At 41.2% G+C, this 22,764-nt stretch overlaps 1 protein-coding gene across 1 annotated transcript in view; it reads left to right on the forward strand.

Moving 5' to 3' along the window:
* Nucleotides 1-8,513, forward strand: part of CUL5 (cullin 5) — a 93,819-nt gene extending 85,306 nt beyond the window's left edge. The window contains 5 exon segments of the mRNA XM_055305756.1: nucleotides 1,378-1,553; nucleotides 2,103-2,264; nucleotides 3,018-3,136; nucleotides 3,691-3,814; nucleotides 7,130-8,513. Coding sequence (XP_055161731.1) covers nucleotides 1,378-1,553; nucleotides 2,103-2,264; nucleotides 3,018-3,136; nucleotides 3,691-3,814; nucleotides 7,130-7,324 — 776 coding nt within the window. The 3' untranslated portion in view covers nucleotides 7,325-8,513.
* The last annotated feature ends 14,251 nt before the right edge of the window (nucleotides 8,514-22,764 follow it).

Here is a 22,764-nt window from a genome sequence, read left to right on the forward strand (position 1 = left end):
ATGAGCCATAGCAGTAACAGATACAAAGATGTTACAGAATCCACATTCCTTGAAGACATCCAGCAAAACAGAATCTAACAGAATTTAGATTTGCTAATCCTTCTTATGTGTATATTTTTTATTATTTTTTTTTGAGATTTATTTATTTGAGAGAGAGAACATGAGCAAGAAGGGCAAAGGGAGAGGGAGAGAGACTCTCAAACAGACTCTGCACTGAGCACAGATCCCAACATGGGGCACAATTTTATGACCCTGAGATCATGACCTGACCTGAAGCCAAGAGTTGGATGCTCAGTTGCCTGTGCTTTACATGTTTCAGATCCAGCCACATGAAGAGACTAAATTGTCTTTTTTAAGATTTTATCTTTATTTATTTATGTATTGTATTTATTCTTAAGAATATTTGGCAGGGGGAGTTGGCAGGTAGACGGAGAGGGAGGAGCAGACTAGACACCTCCCCACCCCCACCCCCCACCCCCCGCTGAGCAGAGAGCCTGACATGGGGCTGGATCTGGATCCTAGGGCCCCAGGATCATGACCTGAGCTGAAGACAGATGCTTATCTGACTGAGCCACCCAGATACCCCAGTTTGTTTATTTTTTTTAAGTAGGCTCTATATCCAGCATGGAGCCCACTAAGGGGCTTGAACCCATAACCTTGAGATCAAGACCTGAGCTGAGGGATGCCTGGGTGGCTCAGCAATTCAGTGTCTGTCTTCAGCTCAGGGTGTGATCCTGGAGTCCCGGGATTGAGTCCCACATCGGGCTCCCTGCATGGAGCCTGCTTCTCCCTCTGCCTGTGTCTCTGCCTCTCTATCTCTGTGTCTCTCATGAGTAAATAAATAAAATCTAAAAAAAAAAAAAAAAAGACCTGAGCTCTGAGACCCAAGAGTCAAATGCTTAACTGACTGAAAACTACCCTCCCCCCCTTTTTAAGTTTTATTTTTATTTAAGTAATATCTATAGACAATGTGGGGTTCAAACTCAATGACCCAGAGATCAGGAGTCACATACTCCCCTGACTGAGCCAGCCAGGTGCCCCTCTGATCCTTAATTTTTTTTTTTAGGGACGCATGGGTGGCTCAGCGGAGAGTCTGCCTTTGGCTCAGGGCGTGATCCTGGAGTCCCAGGATCGAATCCCACATCGGGCTCCCTGCATGGAGCCTGCTTCTCCCTCTGCCTACGTCTCTGCCTCTCTGTCTCTCATGAATAAAAAAGTATTTAAAAAAATAATTTTTTTAAAAGGACTCTTCTAGCAAAATCCTTTAGGGTTTTATTTTTCACCAAAGCTTACCCAGTATGTACATATTTATATATTTTTAATTTTATCCATTTTCAAGATTGGTTACTTCATATTTTCTGATATTCTTGCCTGTAGCTGATTCAGTTAATATAAAAATTCTGAATGCTGGTGCCTGGTCAAGGAGCTCTGAGAAAGTCTTTGTCTCACTTCCTACTGAACTGGAGGATTTGATACCTGAAGTAGAAGAATTCTACAAAAAAAATCATAGTGGTAGAAAATTACATTGGCATCATCTCATGTCAAATGGAATTGTAAGTAGATGGTGTGTTAGTTCTGATGTTGTTTTAACTGAAAGTACCAGGACTCTAAATATGATTTGCTTAAACGAGAGAGATCTTTCTTTGTCTCACAGGTCAAGTGTGAACAGATCTACTGGATCCAGTCCTTGGAGTTGTAGGGACATGGGCTTCGGGTTGTATCAGCTAGGGTATTGCTTTTGTCTGCAGATCCAATATGATCCCTTCTGTGGCTCTTTTCCAGCCCAACAGGAAGGGAAAGATGAGAATGTACTACTTCAGGAGCAACTTGTAGAAGGTTCCCCATCATTTCCACTCACATCTCATTGGACAGAACTGGTCACATGACCACATTTTGCCCCCGGGAGAGCTGGGATTTGAACCTTTATTCTGGGTAGTCATTAAGGTTTGCTAAAATTTTGGTTACCACATAAGAAAGGAAGGATGGATATTGGTAGACAGCTAGCAGTCTTTTTCGTGTTTCATCCCATGTGAGGGATAGTATACCAGAGAGATGGTAATCCTGAAGAGAGTCTCATCTTTATATTATTTTGTCTGTTACAGATAACATTTAAGAATGAAGTAGGTCAATACGACTTGGAGGTAACAACGTTTCAGCTGGCTGTGTTGTTTGCATGGAACCAAAGACCTAGAGAGAAAATCAGCTTTGAAAATCTAAAACTTGCAACTGAACTCCCTGATGCTGAGCTTAGAAGGACTTTATGGGTTTGTTTTATGTTTGTTTTTTTTTTTTTTAAGTTGTATCCAGTCACAAGGCAGAAAATATTTGATGGCTTGCTTATAATTTATGAATTCATAACACTCTGAAAATGACTTTTAACCAAGAAAAATACACTAGTGAGGGATTAATGCACCAATGAGGTATTCATGGTAAAAAAGAAATTGAAAATAAGTTACCAAGATGTGAAAGACAAAAAAGAAAAAAAGGAGAGAAAGATTGAGTTAATGTTTAAACATTACCTGTGAGGAGTGTGACCAAAGATCTCATACTGAGGATGTGTTCAAAGATTTTATGATGACCAAAAATGTGAGAATTAGGAAACTTTGGTCCTTTTGAAGACTTGTAAAATGTACTTGTTAGTCTCCTGCTTTAGCTACATTTTACCCCCATTCTGCAGACCTCTTGAAAGTTCCAGAATAATAATTTTCTAGAGGGAAGTGGCTGGTGTGTAAACGGCAAGTTGGGTTTGCTGTAATGGCATATGAACCATCCCTCTGGTGTCTTGTCTTACTGTAAAGAGACATTTATTGCTTCCTTTCTCGTAACCACGACTTCTCTCCTTGATCTTTTCTCATGATACGTGTACATTCTTTTATTCATTGAGCTACCAAATAAAAGTTGAATTATGATTTTTGTGCTTATAATTTGTTCTCACCTCTTTTCGTCATGTTGGAGAATTGGTCTTCATACTCCATAACGTTTCTAGATGTTAATCATTTTCTCTTTGTTCTTCATAGTCTTTAGTAGCTTTCCCAAAGCTCAAGCGGCAAGTTTTATTGTATGAACCTCAAGTCAACTCCCCCAAAGACTTTACGGAAGGCACCCTCTTCTCAGTGAACCAGGAGTTCAGTCTAATGTAAGGTCAACATTGGTTGATGTAAAATAAAAATACCTTGTTTGAATTTTGGTATTTTACTGTTAGCACAGTATTTTCCTTACATTATATTTAAAACATCACTCTATGGTTATGCCATTTAGTTATATTAAACATAATAATGAACTGGAGATGCTTACTTCTTTACTTTTTCATCCAGGATACATTTATTGTATGATTATATTGCACGCTAAAGAGGCTTTATTCCCCCAAAATCCACTTAGATGATAATGCTGAATAATAGTCTATATATCTTCAGCTATCTAAGCACTTTCATGGCAGTATAAATTATATTAGTTGTTATTACAGGAGTATTGTCACCCATACGTTATTAACTGAGCCTTTGTTGTGTTCAGGGAAATCATATGGCTCATTTTAAATAAAGCTGTATGTCAATTATTTGTTACTTTTCCTTTAAATAGTTCTGGGTCGTAATCTTTAGAATATTTCTAAATCTTTTTTCTCAGACATTGTTGCTATAATATGATGTTAAAAGGCCTTCCACTGTAAAATATTTGATTCAATGTTTTTTATAGAAAAAATGCAAAAGTTCAGAAAAGGGGTAAAATCAACTTGATTGGACGCTTGCAGCTCACTACAGAAAGGATGAGAGAAGAAGAGAATGAAGGAATAGTTCAACTAAGAATACTTAGAACCCAGGTTTGTTCTAAGACAGAATGTGTATATATATTTTTAATTTGTTTTTTACCTTCAATTTTTTTTTTTAATTTAAAAGCATGTAGGTATTCAAACTATGATGAAGAGCTAATTTTCATTTTACTGAAATTTAAGAATTGCATTGCTGGCATTCTCTCAGTTGCCGAAAGAGAGGTTTGTACATCATGGTGGCCTCTGGTAGATTCCATTGGTTGGGCAGAACCTTGGCATTAAGTTGATTACAACTGACTGTGTGTCCACAATAACTGACAATTCTAAGACTGAAGTATTTAAACTTTTGCTTAATTTTAAGACTTATAAGTCCATTGTAATGTGAAATTAGGGAATATTTTTTAAACTGTTTTTTAAGTTTTATTTATTTATTTATTTATTTTTAGCAATCCACACCCAGTATAGGGCTCGATCTCATGACCGACCCCAAGATCAAGAATCTCATGTGCTTCTGATTAAGCCAGCCTGACACCTCTACTTTTAAAAACAGTTTAAAGCTAGGATTGTGGTCCCTTTTGACGTGAGAAAGAACACCTATTGCAACTGATGTGTGACCATATTAACTTTAGAAGTATTCTTATTAAAACTAAGTTCTCACTGTTTTTATTTAATATTATTTGAAACTGTGGCTAATTCAATAAAAAGTATAAAACAAGAAAAGATTAAAATTTTTTATTACTTCTAGAGCATAGAGTATGATAAAGTAGAAAAAGATGGATGAAAACCAGTTTCTTTTCTATTTAGCAATAAATAAATTTTAAAAACTTAAGAGAAAGGGGCACCAACCTGGCTCATTTGGTTGAGTGTCTGACTCTTGATTTTGGCTCAGGTCATGATCTCAGGGTTGTGAGATCAAGCCCCACCTTGGGCTCTGCATTCAGCATGGGGTCTGCTTCTCCCTGTCCCTCTGCTCCTCCTCCTGCTCGTGCTCTCTCTCACACTTACTCTATCTCAAATAAATAAATAAACAAACTTTAAAATAAAAAAGAATAAATAAATGAGAGCGTTTGAGATCCTTAAAAAAAAGATTAAGCTGTTGGTGGAACTCCCCTTGTGAACTATGAACACTTACTAAAATATCTACAAAAATAAAATAGTATAATGGGCACATGAGTTGAAAATAACTCAGAATTGAACCTACTCTATATGTATAGACAAACTTTGGAATGAAGGAAATAATTTCCATGAACCCTGCAAAAGGGAATGGATTATTCAATAAGATTTGGGGGAGTTTTTTGTTTGGGGTGAAAAATCAGGATATGGTCCTAGTTTCTGGCTACATCAGGATAAATCCCCGATGGATTAGTGTTGAGCAGTTATAGGCATTTTACAGGATATGCAGAGGAAATTTAATTTTTTTACGTTGTCTTAAACTGGATAACTGTGTCCAGGCTAATAAGGCAGCCTGTCCCTTTAGGTCATGCTCAGCCTTGCTTGTTTCCCCTGATCTTCCTCCAGCCATCCCCGCTCAGATACATCTGGGTGGATCGAGGGTGAGAGGAACTCACTGGACCTCATAGTGACAGTGAAGGGATCATCCTGTTGTCGTGACAATGTCCTGGGTCCTTGCTTTTTTGGTGGGATGCTGTATCTGTCACCTATGCGACGGACTTCCTGTTGCTGTCTCCTGCTGATGTCTTAGCAGATGAGCTCTGGTTCATTCTTTTTCCAGTTGGTAAGGACTACAGGGGCTCTTCCCTGCTCTGCCTGTCCTCTGTTCTTACTGAGCTCTTCAACTCTCCAAGACCCTGCCACATCTCCCATGTGGCCCCTTGGTCCACTTGGCACCCTGTCACTGTCATGTCCTGCGGGATTACCGTTGCCCAGCACTTAAGGCCTATTGGGGTCTGTGAGCTCGACACCCTGTCTGCATCATGTGGGAACTGAGAAGGTGCAGGAGTGCATGTTCTAGGCATCCTGTCATGCTCCTCTTCCAGTGACGTCCAGCTAGAAGGTGCGGGCCAGGGCCAGTGCCCCGGTGCTGTTCTCTTCACTTCTCAACACTTCTCAAGCACAGTCCCCTCCTCAGCTCTGCCAAAGCTGGGAGAGGAGAGCTTGAGACATTTACAGTCATTCCTCCTTCCTGGCTCCCGGGATCTCCATGTGCCTGACGGCTTTCCCCCTTCCTCCTTTATATCTGGACCCTTGAACTAAGCCCCTGTCCTCAAGAGCCTGGCATCTGAATACAGTGAGAAAGGAAGGACTCCTAGTGACAGGGGTGGGATCCTCATGTCTCTGTGGGGGACGTAGAAGATTCTTCTGTCTTGCCAAACCGTGTCTGGCCCCCCAGTCTGTTACTGCTTTGCAGCAAAACTTCACTGTGAATGTTAAAAGCCAATATTACCCCTCATTTTGTTTTCACATTTCTTTTTAAGATTTTTTAATTTATTCATTTGACAGAGCAAGAGAGCACAAGCAGGGGGAGCAGCAGGCAGAGGAAGAGGGAGGAGTAGAGTGCCTGCTGAGTACAGAGCTTGATGTGGGACTCAATCCCAGGACCTGGGGATCATAAGAGCCAAGGGCAGACTCTTAACCCACTGAGCCACCCAGGCACCCCTTCACATTTCTTTTTTAACAAAGTCTAATCTCCACCAAGGCAGACAGATCCCTTTGCTTTGCTAAGGACAGAACTTATACTGGAATAGCAAAAGAGAAAAGAATATTTAATAATTTTCTAATTATCCCTTTTACAAGCTTAATAGTAATTGAATCACCAAGGAAATATTTATAAAATTGATTTAGGCAAACAGTGCTTACTGCTTTAGGAAGTCAGAATGTTTAATTGAATCAATAAACTGGAAGTAATGTTTATTGCAAATATAATTTATTCTGATAAATAAGTAAAGAGTAGTAATTACTGATTTTTAAAAATAGACACCAACTGGCATGTGCTGCTACCCCAAGAAATAACTCTGTGGACAATGGAAAAGGGTGGGTAAGGGGTTTGTTATATCTTAATTGATGTTTAACACAATATCTGATTATATACATACTGAGTTCACATATAAGATAAATTTTTTAAATATGGATAGTGTGGAAGAAAGTATCCCAGAACAATAGGTGTGGTTTTCTGCAGAGCAGTTATGGGTAATTTTGGTTTTCCTCAAAATCTTTGCAATCAGATTTTCTTTTACAGTGAGTAAAAAAAGGTAATTTTATTTAAGTAAAAGCTCCTGGTGTGAAGATAACCTAGTAATGATTCTTTTGAATAGATGTTGAAAAGAGAATGAAATACATAGAAAATTATGTTTTGTTCTACTTAAAATTTAATATATTAATGCTCTTTCATTTTTCTTTTTCTTTTAGGAAGCTATCATACAAATAATGAAGATGAGAAAGAAAATTAGTAATGCTCAGCTGCAGACTGAATTAGTAGAAATTTTGAAAAACATGTTTTTGCCACAAAAGAAAATGATAAAAGAGCAAATAGAGTGGCTAATAGAGCACAAATACATCAGGAGAGACGAGTCTGACATCAACACTTTCATATACATGGCATAATCTTGAATATTATGGACAACATTAAGAACCCAGATTTCAGAGTGCTTGGGCAGAAAGTTGTAACAGTTTGTGCTGGAGGAAAGTTTATTTGGACTTTGATTACATAAATATTAAAATCTCTGCCTTACCTGACAAAACAACTATATTTTGCCAGTCACATTAGTTAGCATGATGGCATTCCCTTCATGTTGCACACTCTGTAACAGCATGCTGTTTTGTGGAGAAACTTGCATTCATGAAGAGCCCATGATGAACTTGTAAAAGTAAATTTGATTTATACCCACCAGAAGAAATAGTCGGGAAGGGTGAGGGCGGGGTTCTTGTTGCTTTCCTCTTTTCCTCTTTTTTTTCTCTCTTACAAAAATGTACTTGCACAAGGAAGGATCTTCAGATATTCGTGCACTGAATAATGCTGTTATGTTTTGTTTTTTTAAAAATGCAATTAAAACTAGAAATAGCACTCTTGGTTTCTTTTGATCAAAAGAGGGAGCTGGTCTATACAATATTGGGGGGGTGGCGCAGATGTAGGTGAGAAGATAAGTATTTTAACAGTATCACACTATTCACACCCTCTCCAGTATAGTGACAGGATTTAATGGTGACCTGAAAATGATACTGAATTTTTCCAACTTAGAAACATTGGCTTTCTTTAAGCAGGAGACTGCTAGTTTAGATGTTTGTTGTTAAATAAGGAGATTTAAAATCTTACATGGCTGGAGAGCTTGTTTTGAAAAACTGAAGCTTATATTAATTTGTTGCTTCAATTGTTTAAAAAAATGTATGGAGATAGGTCATTTCAACTGCACAGTCAAAAATGGCAAAACAAAGTGTGTTCACTTACACACTTAACGTTTGTACACCTAATACTATGCCAAATTTATTGAAAACAAGGCAGAAATCTTCTCTTATATAATATAGTTACGTAACTGACCTCTTGATCTTGAGCTTAGAGATATTTTGGAATTTTAACGTTTCATGATTAGGGATTTATAGCCTCAGGTTTCTGGAAAGGAAGACATTCTGTTGTAAAAAGTAGTGATTGTCCATTACCGAGGGAAGAGAAAAACCGCAACATAAGACCCGAAAAGCATAAGCAAAATTGTTTCAGTCTTAATATGAGCAGTAAACTTGCCAAATATATGTACATATATATTTATATATTTTAAAAAATAAACATTTTTAAAATGTTCAGAGGGCAACACTTACCTTATTTGTTTCAGTCGATCCAAAGTAGCAACTTAACTAGTTGCTGACAACTGAACACCCAGAGTAATGCAGAGTTCAGGCCTTGAGGACACAGCAACTTAGCAGAGGAACGTATTCCCTGTTGGGAAGGAGTGGCTCTACATGGATTTTTATTCATTACACTGCATGTTCCAAGTTTCTCGCATTTTCTATCTTGTTTGATACCAAGTAATACTTTAAACCTATGATTTTGGAAATGGTAGGAATTGGAATGCCAAGCTTTGAAAAGTGTACGGTGGACAGTATCATGCAGAGTGCTTTCAGGAACATTCCCTGGAATCCATCCCCAGTCCCAAGCCAAGAGGCATTGTGAGCTGTCTGCTGGAAGGAAGGAGAACAAATTCAGAACATTGAAGGTGTCACTGGGTATATATTCATATACCTGTTCTGAAACATAGGAAATTGGAATTTTGTATCTAATTTAAAATCTTACACTTAGCTCTAATAATGTGTCCATTATTAGACCAAGTGTATTATGGAGAATTAAACTAAATTGATGATTGTGGACGATGGATATGTTTGAAATTTTAAAAAATAATTTTGTAATAATTGTGGCCCTTACATTTAACAAATAGTTTAGGATTGGGCATATTTGCTTTTCCCATATGAGAATGCCCAAGGAAGACCATGGAAAGGAGAATTAGAGGTCATTTTTTATTTAAAGTTTCAGATTTGTTGCTTTAAACCATAATTGTTCCCAGAACATGTTTGGAATTTCTCATCTTTTTGGTCATTTAATTTGAGAATGAGAGCCATGATGTTTTGATTTATAAAGAGAATTTAATGCAAAAGTGGGTAACTAAATCCATAGCAAAGTTTTCTATTAAATTTTATAAATTTTTTAATACCTAATTATGTCCTAATTATATTTTGGGAAATTGAACAGCAGCAAATACTGTAGACTTACAGTTTTCATCTTTTTTTTTTGTTGTTATGTATACAAAAGTTTAACTAATTTTTGGTGTTTATGAAAACAGTTTAGTTGACGAGGTGCCTATACCATTGTTAAAGTTTTCTTTAAATACGTTTTGATGATAGATTTGCTAATTAAAAAAAAAAAATCTGAAAAAAACCGTACCAGCAATGAGCTTAAAAGTACAGAATCACAGTTAGTATCCTTTATTAAGTCCCTTCTCTCTGATTGCACTTAAAAGTGGTACTGTCTGAGCAGGGACTAAGCCTGACATAGTTAAGGGAGAAGAATCTAGGCCACCAGGAGTAGGGCAATGAGATATGTCACAGGTTAATTTAAACTGTGAACACTCCTTTTCTAATTTAAAGATGGAACCATCTGGAAAATGTTAACCTTTTTGTCCTCTCATTGCCAGAGTGAGTAGACATGAAGCAAAACTTACAAAGAGAACAATTTTAATACTTTCAATGAGAAAACTATTAGGACATTAGTGTTCAATGATTTAATGAGGATCTTGAAATAAATTATGAAGTCTTCCAATTTTTACATTTATTGGTGGGGTCCCTGCATTGTCAGCGTGTTTATTTAAGTCTCTTATTTTGTGCATAAAATGTTAACAATTTCCAAAAATGAAATGTTAGCTTTCTTGTTTTTACTTTTTATTGAATTTAATACAAAATATGACCAGAGTAGTTACAAAGTATTTTGCATTATTTGCAGTAGGATGTCATTGGCCCAGCTCACAGGGCAAATTTTAAAAATTCAATTTGAGTGAAAGATTTGTTAGTTTTCCAGAAAGATTTGCTATCTTAAACTCAAGCCGGTTTTTCTATTTTCATGTAAATGACTGGGATGCTATCTTATAAACTCTTCCAAGGTCATGTTTGTGAAATCAACATTACTTGAGAGCTTTCCTGTCATCTACACTATATATGTTGTCTGGAGTGTTGAACAAATTTGCGTTCCTAAGTTGTAATCTATCTTCGTATGGTATATACGATTTTGAATGTGTGCCACTACATACTGAGATGATAATGCTGTACAATTTTAAATGGTAGCAGTTTCTGTATGCAGTAGGCTGAAATATTTTAATGAACTGCTTAATTTTTGGATTTTATTTTTTAAGTTGTATAATTTATTTTCTTGCAAAATAAAAATGTAATATAAAAGCCTTCACCTATCCAGAAAATGTTCATGTTCTACTATTAAGTAATTTTTGAGAGTTAAATTTGTGTAATAAGTATATTTACACATTTCATGGTGAAACAGTAAATCTTAGCCTTAGGAATCAAACATGAAAAGTAATCCACTTATTTCTTTTAGATGATGAAAGCTATCAGAAGTGTAGCTTTCCCAATGGTGATAGCAGCCTAAGGTTATCATGCCTGGAAAAGATAAAATATTTCAGACCTGAACGTGATTAATGCATTCCTTCCATCAGGTTAGATAGGCCAGGTCATAACCACAATATGAATTTTGTATGTCAGATAAAAGTAATATATATAATTATTTCATGTTTTGTGTTTTTTTGAAATTTTGTGAAATAGTTAAATTTCAAAGCTAGAGAAAGTTTAGTAATAAGATTGTGGACAGTGTCTTTCATGGAAGTACCATAGAAACTGGGTGGCTTATAAGCAACAGAAATTTGTTTCGCCCCGTTCCAGAGGCTGGAAGTCAAAGATGAAGGTGCCACCACAGGTGGTTTTGGTCTTGAACCTCTTCCACCATGCAGCTGCTGACTTCTGGTTGCGTCCTCACATGGAGGAGAGAGGGCTGAGAGAGGTGCCAGGGTCTCTTGTAAGGGCACTAATCTCCTTCATGAAGCTCCTAACCTTATCAAAGCCAGAGCCCCACCTCCCAATACCTAATGGGGATTAGGCTTCAACGTGGGACTTTGGGGCAGATGGACGTCATTAAGTCTATGGACTCCGACTCAACCCTGAGCTCAGCTTGGGACTTGAGGGGGGGGCAGGGGGGTTAACTTGGAAAAGTCTGGTCCCCGTATAGTATTCACCTAACCCTAGAGATAGACTTCCCGCTAACCTTGAGCTTCTGGGCCACTCATTGCTGGGCCTCTCCCAAGCCCTGGAAGGGCCCTGGGAATCCTCTGTGGGCTACAACTCGCACCTCCTTACTACACTCTGCAGAAAAGGATTTTACGTGTTGGAGGTTTGTGACAACTGGATTGATTTTCCAATAGCGTTTGCTCATGTTGTGTCTGGGTCACATTTGGGTAATTTTTGCAATATTTGAAACATCCTATCTGTTACAGTGATGAGGGATCTCTGATGCTACTTCTGTGGTGGTTTCAGGTGTCTGAGCTGCCCCCATGTGAGGATGGCAGATTGCATCAATAAATGTGTGTGTTGCGACTCCACCAACTGTTTCCTCACCTCCCTCTCCTTGGGTCTCCCTCTGCCTGAGACACAATGTTGTTGAAAGCGGACCAGTTAGCTGTACAGCAGCATCTCAGTACGAAAGGGAAAGGAAGAGTCGCCAATCTTTCACTTTAAACCAGAAGCTAGAAGTGATTAAGCTCAGTGAGGAGGGTGTGTCGAAAACGGAGACAGGCCAAGAGCTAGGCCTCTTGTGCCAAACAATCAAGTTGTGAATGCAATAAGTTCTTGAAGAAAATTAAAAGTGCTACTCCAGTGAACGCAATAATGTTAATAAAGCCAAACAGCCTTATTGTCAATACAGAGAACGTTCTAGTGGTCTGGATAGAAGATCAAAGAGGCCGTAACTCCTTTAAGCCAAAGCCTAACCCAGGGCAAGCCCCTAACTCTTCAATTCCATGAAGGCTGAGACAGAAGAAGCTGCAAACACCTGAAGCAAACAGAGGTTGGTTCATGAGGTTTAAGGAAAAGCTGTGTCCATAACATCAAAGTGCAAGGTATGGCAGTAAGTTCTCCAGACGTTCCAGCTAAGAGCATTACCGAAGGTGGCTACACTTAACAGATTTTCCATGTGGATGGACTGGCCTCCTGGAAGAAGGTGCCATCCAGGACTTTCAGAGCTACAGAGCAAAATCAATACCTCAAAGCTAAAGGACAGGCTGACTCTTGTCGGGCTGATGCAGCTGGTGACTTTGAGTTGAAGCCAGTGCTCATGTACCACTCTGAAAACCCTAGGACCCTTAGGAATTATGGTGAATCTCTTCTGTCTGTGCCCGATGGATGGAACAACACAGCCTGGATGAGAAGGGTGTGTTACTGGCACAGAAATGTGCATGTAAATCAACGGATGGGGATGAAGAGCTCAGAAATAAACCTATGCCTTGAATATCAATCTATGACAAGGGAGGCAAGAATATGCAATGGGGAAGGGACAGTCTTTTCAATAAATGTTGGCTAAGTGGGCTACTTTTTTTTTTTTTTTAAAGATTAGAGAGAGCATGATGGGTGGAGGGGGCAGAGGGGGAGAGAGAATCCCAAGCAGACTCTGCCATATGCAGAGCCTGACAACCATGACCAAGATCATGACCTGAGCCGAAATCAAAAGTTGGACGCCCAACTGACAGAGCCACCCAGGCGCCCTCAAACTGGACCGACCACTTTCTTACACCATACACAAAATTAAGTGGATTAAAGACCTAAATGTGAGGCCTGAAACTAAAATTGGAGACTACACCAAAATGAAGTAAAGGACTCCATCAACAAATCAAAAAGACAACGTATTGAATGGGGAGAACATACCCATAAACGACATATCCAACATGCAGTTAATAACCAAACTATGTAAAGAACTCCTACAACTTAACATGAAAAAGTTCGAATAATTTTTTTTCTCAGACTCCCCAAAATATCAAAAGTTGGATCCAGTCCTGCTAAAACTGAATGCAAAAAGAAGGCTGTCGGCAGGCGCTCAAATGTGCGGTCAGTGAATGAGAGCATGTGTGTTTGAGAATAACGTAGATTGAACAGAGGTCAATGTTTTAACCTTCGAATGAGGAGCCTTTATTTTCTAATTGTTTATTCTAAGCTGTAAAATCAAATACAGACTTTTTTTTTTTAATTTATGATAGGCACACAGTGAGAGAGAGAGGCGCAGAGACACAGGCAGAAGGAGAAGCAGGCTCCATGCACCGGGAGCCCGACATGGGATTCGATCCCGGGTCTCCAGGATCGCGCCCTGGGCCAAAGGCAGGCGCCAAACCGCTGCGCCACCCAGGGATCCCAAATATGGACTTTCTATACCATTACACTTCTGTTTTGACCCATGGACAATCTGGAGTCTTAGATTCTTACTTATAAACTTTTATGAATGTCTTATTTTTTAAAAAGACATCCATGTAAATATATGCAATTCTTGGTGTAAATTTTAAGAAATCATGATCAGAAATCATGACGTCCTAGAGTGAGTAGAAGAGTATGTAGCAGCTTCTCTCTGGCCTGGTCATGATCTAAGGTCACACGTGCCGATCCAAACTTAGATCTGCTCTCCTCTTTGGCTGCCAGCCTGAAGCATGACAGGTGGCTTCCCTGGATGTTAGGGAGTTTTGCTGTTTTCATTCCTTGATTCAAGAAATCCAGCATTAAAAAAAAAAAGAAGAAAGAAAGAAATCCAGCATTTCTCCTCTTACGTTGTGGTTACGGAGGCAGACTGATGGTGCTTGGACGTTTCCTCAACAGTGGTTGATGTTTGAAGCTTAGCAGTGGGAATGGAGAGGATAAGGAGGTCTGAGGAAAGAGCTGAATTTGCACTAAGCCAGGTTGGGAAATCACTCCTTGTTGAGACAAGTACGGGGCCTCCGAGGAAGAGCAGATGGGGCATTTGGGTGGTTCAGTTGGTGAAGCGTCTGCCTTCGGCTCAGGTCATGATCCTGGGGTCCTGGGACTACTTACCCCGAGGGGAGTCTGCTTCCTTCTCTCTCTGCCTTTGCCCCTCCCTCCACTCTTGCTATCTCTTTCTCTCTCTCAAATAAAAAATCTTAAAAAAAAAAAAAAGTGGAATCTGGGATTACCTTCACGTGGTCATCTCCCTGTGGCTGCTGCGGGTGTCCTCTACCTCCACCATTCTCAGCAGATGCTTTGAGAAAATAGCAGAGCAAATGTGACCTTCAGGCGTGAACTTTTGTAACTTGCCTTCCCTCCCATCCGGCTTGCCTGCTGGTGCACATCTTCCCCCGCCTGCCTGTCCTCGCTTCTCACTCCTCACTCGGGGACCGACTCATTCACTTTCTCACTGAAACTCCATCTCCTGCTTCCTGGGTTTTGCTCCCCAAATCCAAGTATCTCCTATACCTTCCAAACAGCCTCTGGTTATTTCTTCCTTTGCCTACAACCGCGGTTAGTATAGTTTGGGTCCATGGACAGCAGCTTTACCGCTTGAGAGCTTGGAAAGCACATGGTCGAGCTCCCTCGCATCCGCGGGAGCTGGGAGGGCCCAGCAAGCCTCGGGTCCGCGGACACGCAGTAGGTCTGAGACCCGCTAACAGACACGTTCGAGAGGCCGCCGTCCCCTACCTCGCTGGCGCTGTGACCTTAGTTTGTTCCGTTTTCTTCTAAACATCTCGGAAGTGTCGCCCGCAGTCTCCCACTTCGTGCTCCTTGCCCTAGGTCCGCACTGGTTCTGGGCCAACGTCATCGTCCCTGTTGCTTCATCAAAGGTTCTTCAATCTTCCTCTTACTTGATCTCCTTACAGCACTTGCAACTTTTAAATTTAAATTCCAGTGAGTTAACATACAGGGTAATATTAGTTTCAGGTGTACAATGTAGTGACTCAGCACTTCCCCAGGTCAGCCGGTGCTCATCGCGACAGGTGCGCTCCTCCATCCCCATCACCTGTTCCCCCCACCCGCCCCCCACTCCTCCTCTGGTGCCCAGCAGTGTGTTCTCTGTAGTTAAGGATCTGTTTCTTGGTTTGTCTCTTTGTTTATTCCTTTCATGCATTTGTTTTGTGTCTCAAACTCCACACACAGCAGTTCCCAGTTAGTGAATTCATTTCAAGCCCTGGTGTCAGATGCATTCTGGCTTCATCTCACACTTTCCGAGCTCTGCTCTCCTTCCCTGGCTCCTCCTCAGACTTTTCCTCGGATTCCCTCCTCTTGCGGAGCCACATGAGCTCCACTTCCTTCCTCTTGCTTCCACCACCGTCTGCATGTGGGTGCTCCACACTGTGTCCAGCCCAGGCTTTCCCTGCCAGGAGCAACGGATCTTTCTGGCTTGTTCTTGAACATTTTACCATGTGTCACAAACTTGCTCTACTTAGGAGCTACCTCAGTCCCCCAAGTTAGTTACCTTGATCGAATTTGCTACCACTTCCCTCCCCACCCCACTATTAATTCTACTTCTGTTTTATATCCACAATCGACCTTTGTTTACCTTTACTTTTACTGCGTTTGCTGAATATAAAACATTTTATGTCATGCTTAAACCATCTCAGGTAGGGCAGCCCTGGCCGCCTGCAGCCCAAGGCGTGGTCCTGGAGATGGAGACCCTGGATTGAGTCCCACGTCGGGCTCTCTGCATGGAGCCTACTTCTCCCTCTGCCTGTATCTCTGCCTCTCTGTATGTCTCTTGTGAATAAATAAACAAAATATGGGATCCCTGGGTGGCGCAGCGGTTTGGCGCCTGCCTTTTGGCCCAGGGCGCGATCTTGGAGACCCTGGATCAAGAGCCACGTCGGGCTCCCGGTTCATGGAGCCTGCTTCTCCCTCTGCCTGTGTTTCTGCCTCTCTCTCTCTCTCTCTCTCTCTCTCTCTCTCTCTCATAAATAAATAAAAATTAAAAAAAGAAAAAAAATAAACAAAATATTTTTTTTAAAAAAAGCAATTGAAAATACTGTTAAGCTGAGGATGCATCTAATACACCTAATCTACCTAACTTCATAGCTTCCTGTAGCCTACCTTAAATTTGCATTAGCCTCTAGTTGGGCAAAATCATCCTATTTTATAATGAAGCATTGAGGGGCATCTGGGCAGCTCAGTTGGTGAAGTGTCTGCCTTTGGCTCAGGTCATGATCTCAGGGCCCTGGAATTGATTCCCCCATGGGGTTCCCTGCTTAGTGAGGAGTCTGCTTCTCCTTCTCCCTCTGCCCTTGTGCTCTCTCACTCTGTCAAATAAATACATAAAATCTTTTTTAAAATACATAATAAAATGTTGAAAGTTCATGTAATTTATTGAATGCTGTGTTGAAAGTGACAAACAGGGATCCCTGGGTGGCGCAGCGGTTTGGCGCCTGCCTTTGGCCCAGGGCGCGAACCTGGAGACCCAGGATCGAGTCCCACGTCTGGCTCCCGGGGCATGGAGCCTGCTTCTCCCTCTGCCTGTGTCTCTGCTTCCTTCTCTGCATCTCTCATGAATAAATAAATTTAAAATCTTTAAAAAAAAAAAAAAAAGAAAGTGACAAACAGAATGGTTGTCAGTACATCAGTTGTTGACCGTAGGGGTTGCAGGGCTGGCTGGGAGCTGCCCAGCATCAGGGGACAGGATGGACCCCTGGCCAAAGAAGATCAGCATTTCACATGCCAAGTGCAGTTTACACTGATGTGCATCACCTTCGCACCACTGTGGAGTTGGAAGACCATAAGTTGAACCGTGTCAGGGATCTCTGTATTTGGCTTATGTTGATTGACTGGGTTTGCATATCCGGCTTTAAGAGAACAAGGAAATCACTGGAGTCTTGGCAGCTGAGGATTGGCCAGCTGGATAGCTGTCCAGGAGCATCTACAGGAACTCAAAAGTTAGAATCCAAGTTTTGATTTCCTGACGTGGCTCCCCCAAGGAAGAGGGGTGCCACTTTGGGCCTAGAAATTTACTTCAAACAACAGGATATAAACATTTCCACATGTCCATGAAAGAAGCTCTCTTGACATTTTGTACTTCCCAGAACTTCAAAGAAGGAGATGGTTTGTGGAGCATATGAATAAAACATAAGGGAATTCCATATGTTCATTGGACCTCAGAGGTGTGTATTAGTTTCCCACAGCTGCTATAACAAAGTACTCCAGACTGAGTGGCTGAGAATGAGGAAATTTAATCTTTCATGATTCTGACGTCTGGAAATCTGAAACCCATGTGTTGCCAGGTTGCTTCCTTATGCAGGTTCTAAGGGAGAATCCGTTCCATGCCTCCCTCCTGGCTTCAGGTGGTTGCCAGAACTTGGTGCTGGTTGGTTTCTGGATGTGCTACTCCACTGCTTGCTTCTATCTCCATATGGTCTTCTTCCCTGTGTCCTCCCTTGTTACAGGGACCCCATCACCGAATTGAGGGCCCAACCTAATCTGTTATGACCTCATTACATTTGCAAAATATTTTATTTCTAAATAAAGTCAGGTTCACAGGTATGGGAGTTAGAACTTTGGGTGACAATATTCAACCTAGTGCAATGAGTTATTCCCATAAATTAACTATTATAGGAAGACTTGTTGATGTGAATAATGACATCCTTGTTGTTTTATGAATGTTATATCCACATTTTCCACTATGTATCTCTTACATGTTTTAATTTTATAATTTGTTCCTTGATGTGAAAATATTGTTCTAACCTTCATAAAACTAACACCTACCTCTAGAAAACCACGCTGGGGATATGGCTGTAATTATGGCCTTTACAGAGAGGAAGAGGCCAAAAATTTTTATTTTATCAAGACTGGTAATATACTTTCCAAGACATAAGTAGCCACCTAACACTTAGGCCACTAGGTGGCGTTATTGGCTATTGGCTACATATTTTATTTTATTTTATTTTATTAATTTTTTAATTTTTTTTAATTTATTTATGATAGGCACATAGTGAGAGAGAGAGGCAGAGACATAGGCAGAGGGTGAAGCAGGCTCCATGCACCGGGAGCCCGATGTGGGATTCGATCCCGGGTCTCCAGGATCGCGCCCTGGGCCAAAGGCAGGCGCCAAACCGCTGCGCCACCCGGGGATCCCCCTACATATTTTATTTTTAAAGATTTAATTATTTGAGAGAGAGAGAGCAGGGAAGGAGCAAAGGAGAACATCTCAAGCAGACTCCCTGATGGTCACAGAGCCCGACACGTGGCTCACCCCCAGGATCTCGAGATCATGACTTGAGCCAACATCCAGAGTCCAAGAGTCAGCCACTTAACCAACTGGTTCACCCAAGTGCCCTTTGGCTACATTCTTTAACAACTATAATTAACTTTACCATCTAAGATGAACTACATTTCGAAAGATGTAGATCTTTTTCTTTTTTTAAGTAAACTCTTCATCTATGTGGGACTCCAACTCACTACCCTAGATCTAGAGTCCCACGCTCTATGGGCCGAGCCTCAGTCAGATGCTCTGAAAGGTATAGCTCTTTATTAATATAACTGTGTTCAGACACTATGTTTCTTTCCTAAACTGTAGTTTTGTTTTTTCATTTGTTCCGTTTTGTTTTTTATCTTAACACTCCATTTCTATCTCCAGAAGAAATTTTTTTAAAAAATGTTTTTTAAATTGACTTATTCATGAGAGACACAGAAAGAGTACCAGAGACACAGGCACAGGCAGAGGGAGAAGCAGGCTCCATGCAGGCAGCTCGACGTGGGACTCGATCCCAGGTCTCCCGGATCACACCCTGGGCCGAAGGTGGCGCTAAACCTCTGGGCCACCCGGGCTGCCCTCCAGAAGAAATTTTAATCCAATCATTTTCACCTACACTCAGTCAAATTCAGTTATCTCTTCATAAATTGAGGTCTGCCGCTTTGCAGATTGTTCCCTTCCCCTGTTCTGTCTTGGGCATTCCCATCATCCTGGTCTGACTCACACCCAGGGGGGCCGGGTCCACCCTGACTTGTATGGTGAGGTCCAATGTCCCAGGAGTGGGGCCCTCAGGGATCACCAGCTCCAGCTCAGCTGAGTGCCAAGCTCTTCACAGGAAAGTCACCCATCTAGCTCTGTCAGGGCTTAGTGGATCCCTGGGCTCTGTGAGGCTACTGCTTCATCCTGTGTTCCTGTGGGCTCCTATTTGGGACCAGCTGGCTGACATCGGGGAACTCACATCTACTCTCATAACACAGAACTCACTGTGCTGTCACACCCTTTGTGGCTGGGCCACATGAAGATCTGTCTCCCTGGTGGGTTCTCTGACTTCCTCTCCAGCACCTGCCTTTCTCCTCTGGGTCCTATTTAACCAGTATTTGGGGTGGGGGGTAGGAAATAAAGATTTTCAATTTTTTCTTTCACCTGGAACAGTGATATTTTGGAATAAGAAAGCTAGTGTTCTTTTGTCTGTTTATTTTGTTCTGCTTCCCCCCTAGATGACTGTGACTTGACATCCACACACGAACGGGGGACTTCACAGATGGTAGAAGGATCACGACGGAGAGGCAGCACAGGGCAGCACAATCTGGTTCTCAGCTACTGTTTTTTCTACATTCCTCCCTCCACCTAAGTGCAAGTATCACTAAGTTCCTCTGTGCGTGATTTTTTCCTTGGGAAACCTGTCCACATAACACCTTCAACAGTTACCTCTCAGCTCTCACTCTCGACTCTAGGCTTTCATCCTGAATTGGTTCCCAACTAAAATTTATTTGACAAATGTAGATGAAGACCAGAATTAGTTTTTACTCATTTAGAAGTCTAAGCTGCACAAAGTATAGACCACTTGAGTGTGACAATTATTCTGGATGCAGGAGAGTTTTCTATTTTCTGTAAAAAATCCAGAATTTTCTTATGGTTAGATTTTTTTTTTTTTAAACAAGCTGTGCCTTGGGATGTCTGGGTGGCTCAGTTGGTTAAGGGTTTGACTCTTGATTTTAGCTCAGTTCTTGATCTCAGGGTTGTGAGTTCAAAACCCATGTTGGGCTTCAGCAATGGAGCCAGCTAGGTGCCCCAAGCTCCTTTTTTTTTTTTTTTTTTAAGTTTAGTTCTGGAGCTGTAACTCAAGAGTAAATTTGCTGTCCTTCTCCTTCAAATGCCCCTAAGTCTCTGAACATCTCTAGAAGCTGTCCTGTCCAACAGAGTGGCAGTATTTCCTGTGATGGCACAATTGTCCAATCAAACTTGACCCCTGGGGGCGCCTGGGTGGCTCAGTCCATTGGGCTTCCAACTCTTGGCTTCAGCTCAAGTCATGATCTTAGGGTCCTGGGATCAAGCCCTGCATTGGGCTCTGCACTGGGCAGGGAGCCTGCTTGAGGATTCTATCTTACCCTCCCTCTCTGCTCTTCTCCTCCCTCATTCTCTGTCTTTTTCTCAAATATTTTTTTTTAAGCACAGAAGTAAGCTCTCTTTTTTGTAAATATTTATTTATTTATTATTTGAGAGAGAGAAAGAGAGACTGAGTGTGGGGAAGAAGAGAGGGAAAGGGAGAGTGCCAAGCAAACTCCCCACTGAGCTTGGAGCTAACATGGGATTCAGGGCTCAGTCTCACAATCCTGAGGTCATGACCTGAGTCAAAACCACAAGTGGGACCCAGGTGTCCTGCCCCTGTTCTTCTAGGGCAAGTCTCTCCTAAGGCAAAACTAGGATAGAGGTTAAGACCTTAGATCCAGACCCAGACTGCCTAGGTTCAAACTGCTGCTTGGTCACTACTTGCTCTGTGACCTTGGACAAATTTTGGTACTTTTGTATCTGAATTTCCTTACTTATAAAATGTGGATAGTAAGACTCCCTAACTCACTGGGTTTTTGAGAGGGTTAAATGAAGTGCACTGTGAAAGAACTGTCCTGTACTAAGAGTGCAGAAGTAACTAGTATTATATCCTGCTTATCCTTCACTGTTTGATCCCCTCCTGGTCTCACCAGTTTTGACCTTTCACAACTGGTGATATCTATTTATTTGATCTGTATGTGTATCATATATATATATATATATATATGATACACATACATACATACATTTTCATATATATTTTATGTCGCGGCTGGTGCGAGAAGGTCCGGATTCAGGAACCGAGGGCAAGGGGATGAGAAATAAACAAGAAACTAAAAGTTCATGGGATAGGAGGTTCCATGCAGCTGATGGCCACAATGGACAAGCTTTATTTTTACATGTATAGTTTATATAGCCTCTATAAGCAGGTGACCTATTTCTCTAAGGAGAAATACATCTCGTGGACGAACATACATTGTCTTTAAAACTAACAATAGCTAGAACACTGCAAATTCCTATCACTTGTTTTTAAGCAGTAGAGCATGAATGCCACATTTAGAATAAACAATGAGGTTTTTTCATTAAGTAATGACTACCAAGGCAGTCATATGTCAAGCCACTTCCTTGCTTACTTTATGGGAACTTGTCCCAATAATATTTTAAAGGAGAAGCAAATATGTACTTTTACTTCCATAAGGGGGAAGAGCTAGGTGCAGTCCCAGCGGGTTGGCCAGGCATGACAAGGAGCCTTTGCTCAACCTGGAACCCTGCCTCGCACCGCAGGACTGCGGGTTGGCCAGGGACAACAGGGAGCTTTGGCTCAACTTGGAACCCTGCCTCGCACCGCAGGACTGCGGGTTGGCTAGGGACAACAAGGAACTTTGGCTCAACTTGGAACCTTGCCTCGCACCGCGGGACCGCTCCCGACAATTTTATATATTTATATAATATGCACATATTATCTATTTTGGGTCTTACACACACACACAGTTTAAACACTGATAGATATTGTAATATTTTCTTTCAGTAGCTATTGAAGCAATAGGTATGGAAAGGTATTGGCCTGGAGGAGGGTCAGCAAGAGAGAAAGTATTGAGTGTGACATTCAAAGGAAGGTAGTAGGACTTGATGACCATGAATATAGAGGCTCTGGTAGATGAAGGCATCAAACAAACTTTAAGGGACAACCTGGGGTACCTGGGAAGTTAAAGTTAGGGGTGCTGTGCATATGTATTGCTTTGTTAAAAAAGACCACAAACATTATAGTTTAAAACAAAAACAGCCATTTAATTTCTTTCACGGTTTCTTTCCAGATTCAGATAGAGCACACAAGGGAAGCCCACGTCTGCTCCATCATGTCTGGGCTTTTGCCTGGAAGGGTTGAAGGCTGGGAACTAGAATCATCTGAAGGTTTTTTGTCCATATTTCTGCCTGGAAGCCACACAACTTCAATTCTGCCACACTGACTGGTCCAGGCAGTGAGTGTCCCCTGTGAATTCCAGGGAAGCGAACACAGATCTCACCTCTGGCTGGAGGCGTAAGCATAAGTTACCTTGATAGAGGAGCTTGTGGGGTGGGCTAACTCCAGGGCTGGCCGTCCTTCAAAAACACCATCTCCCTCAGCTGCCAACAAAACATAGTATCAACAAAATGTAATGAAGGTTAAGAATTTTACTTCAGGAAAAACATGGGCTTGGGGTAAGTTGAGGTGTTCACTTTGTACACGGTTACTCCT

Source organism: Nyctereutes procyonoides, unplaced genomic scaffold (assembly GCF_905146905.1).
Source record: "Nyctereutes procyonoides isolate TBG_1078 unplaced genomic scaffold, NYPRO_anot_genome, whole genome shotgun sequence".
In the NCBI taxonomy this organism is placed as follows: Eukaryota; Metazoa; Chordata; class Mammalia; order Carnivora; family Canidae; genus Nyctereutes; species Nyctereutes procyonoides.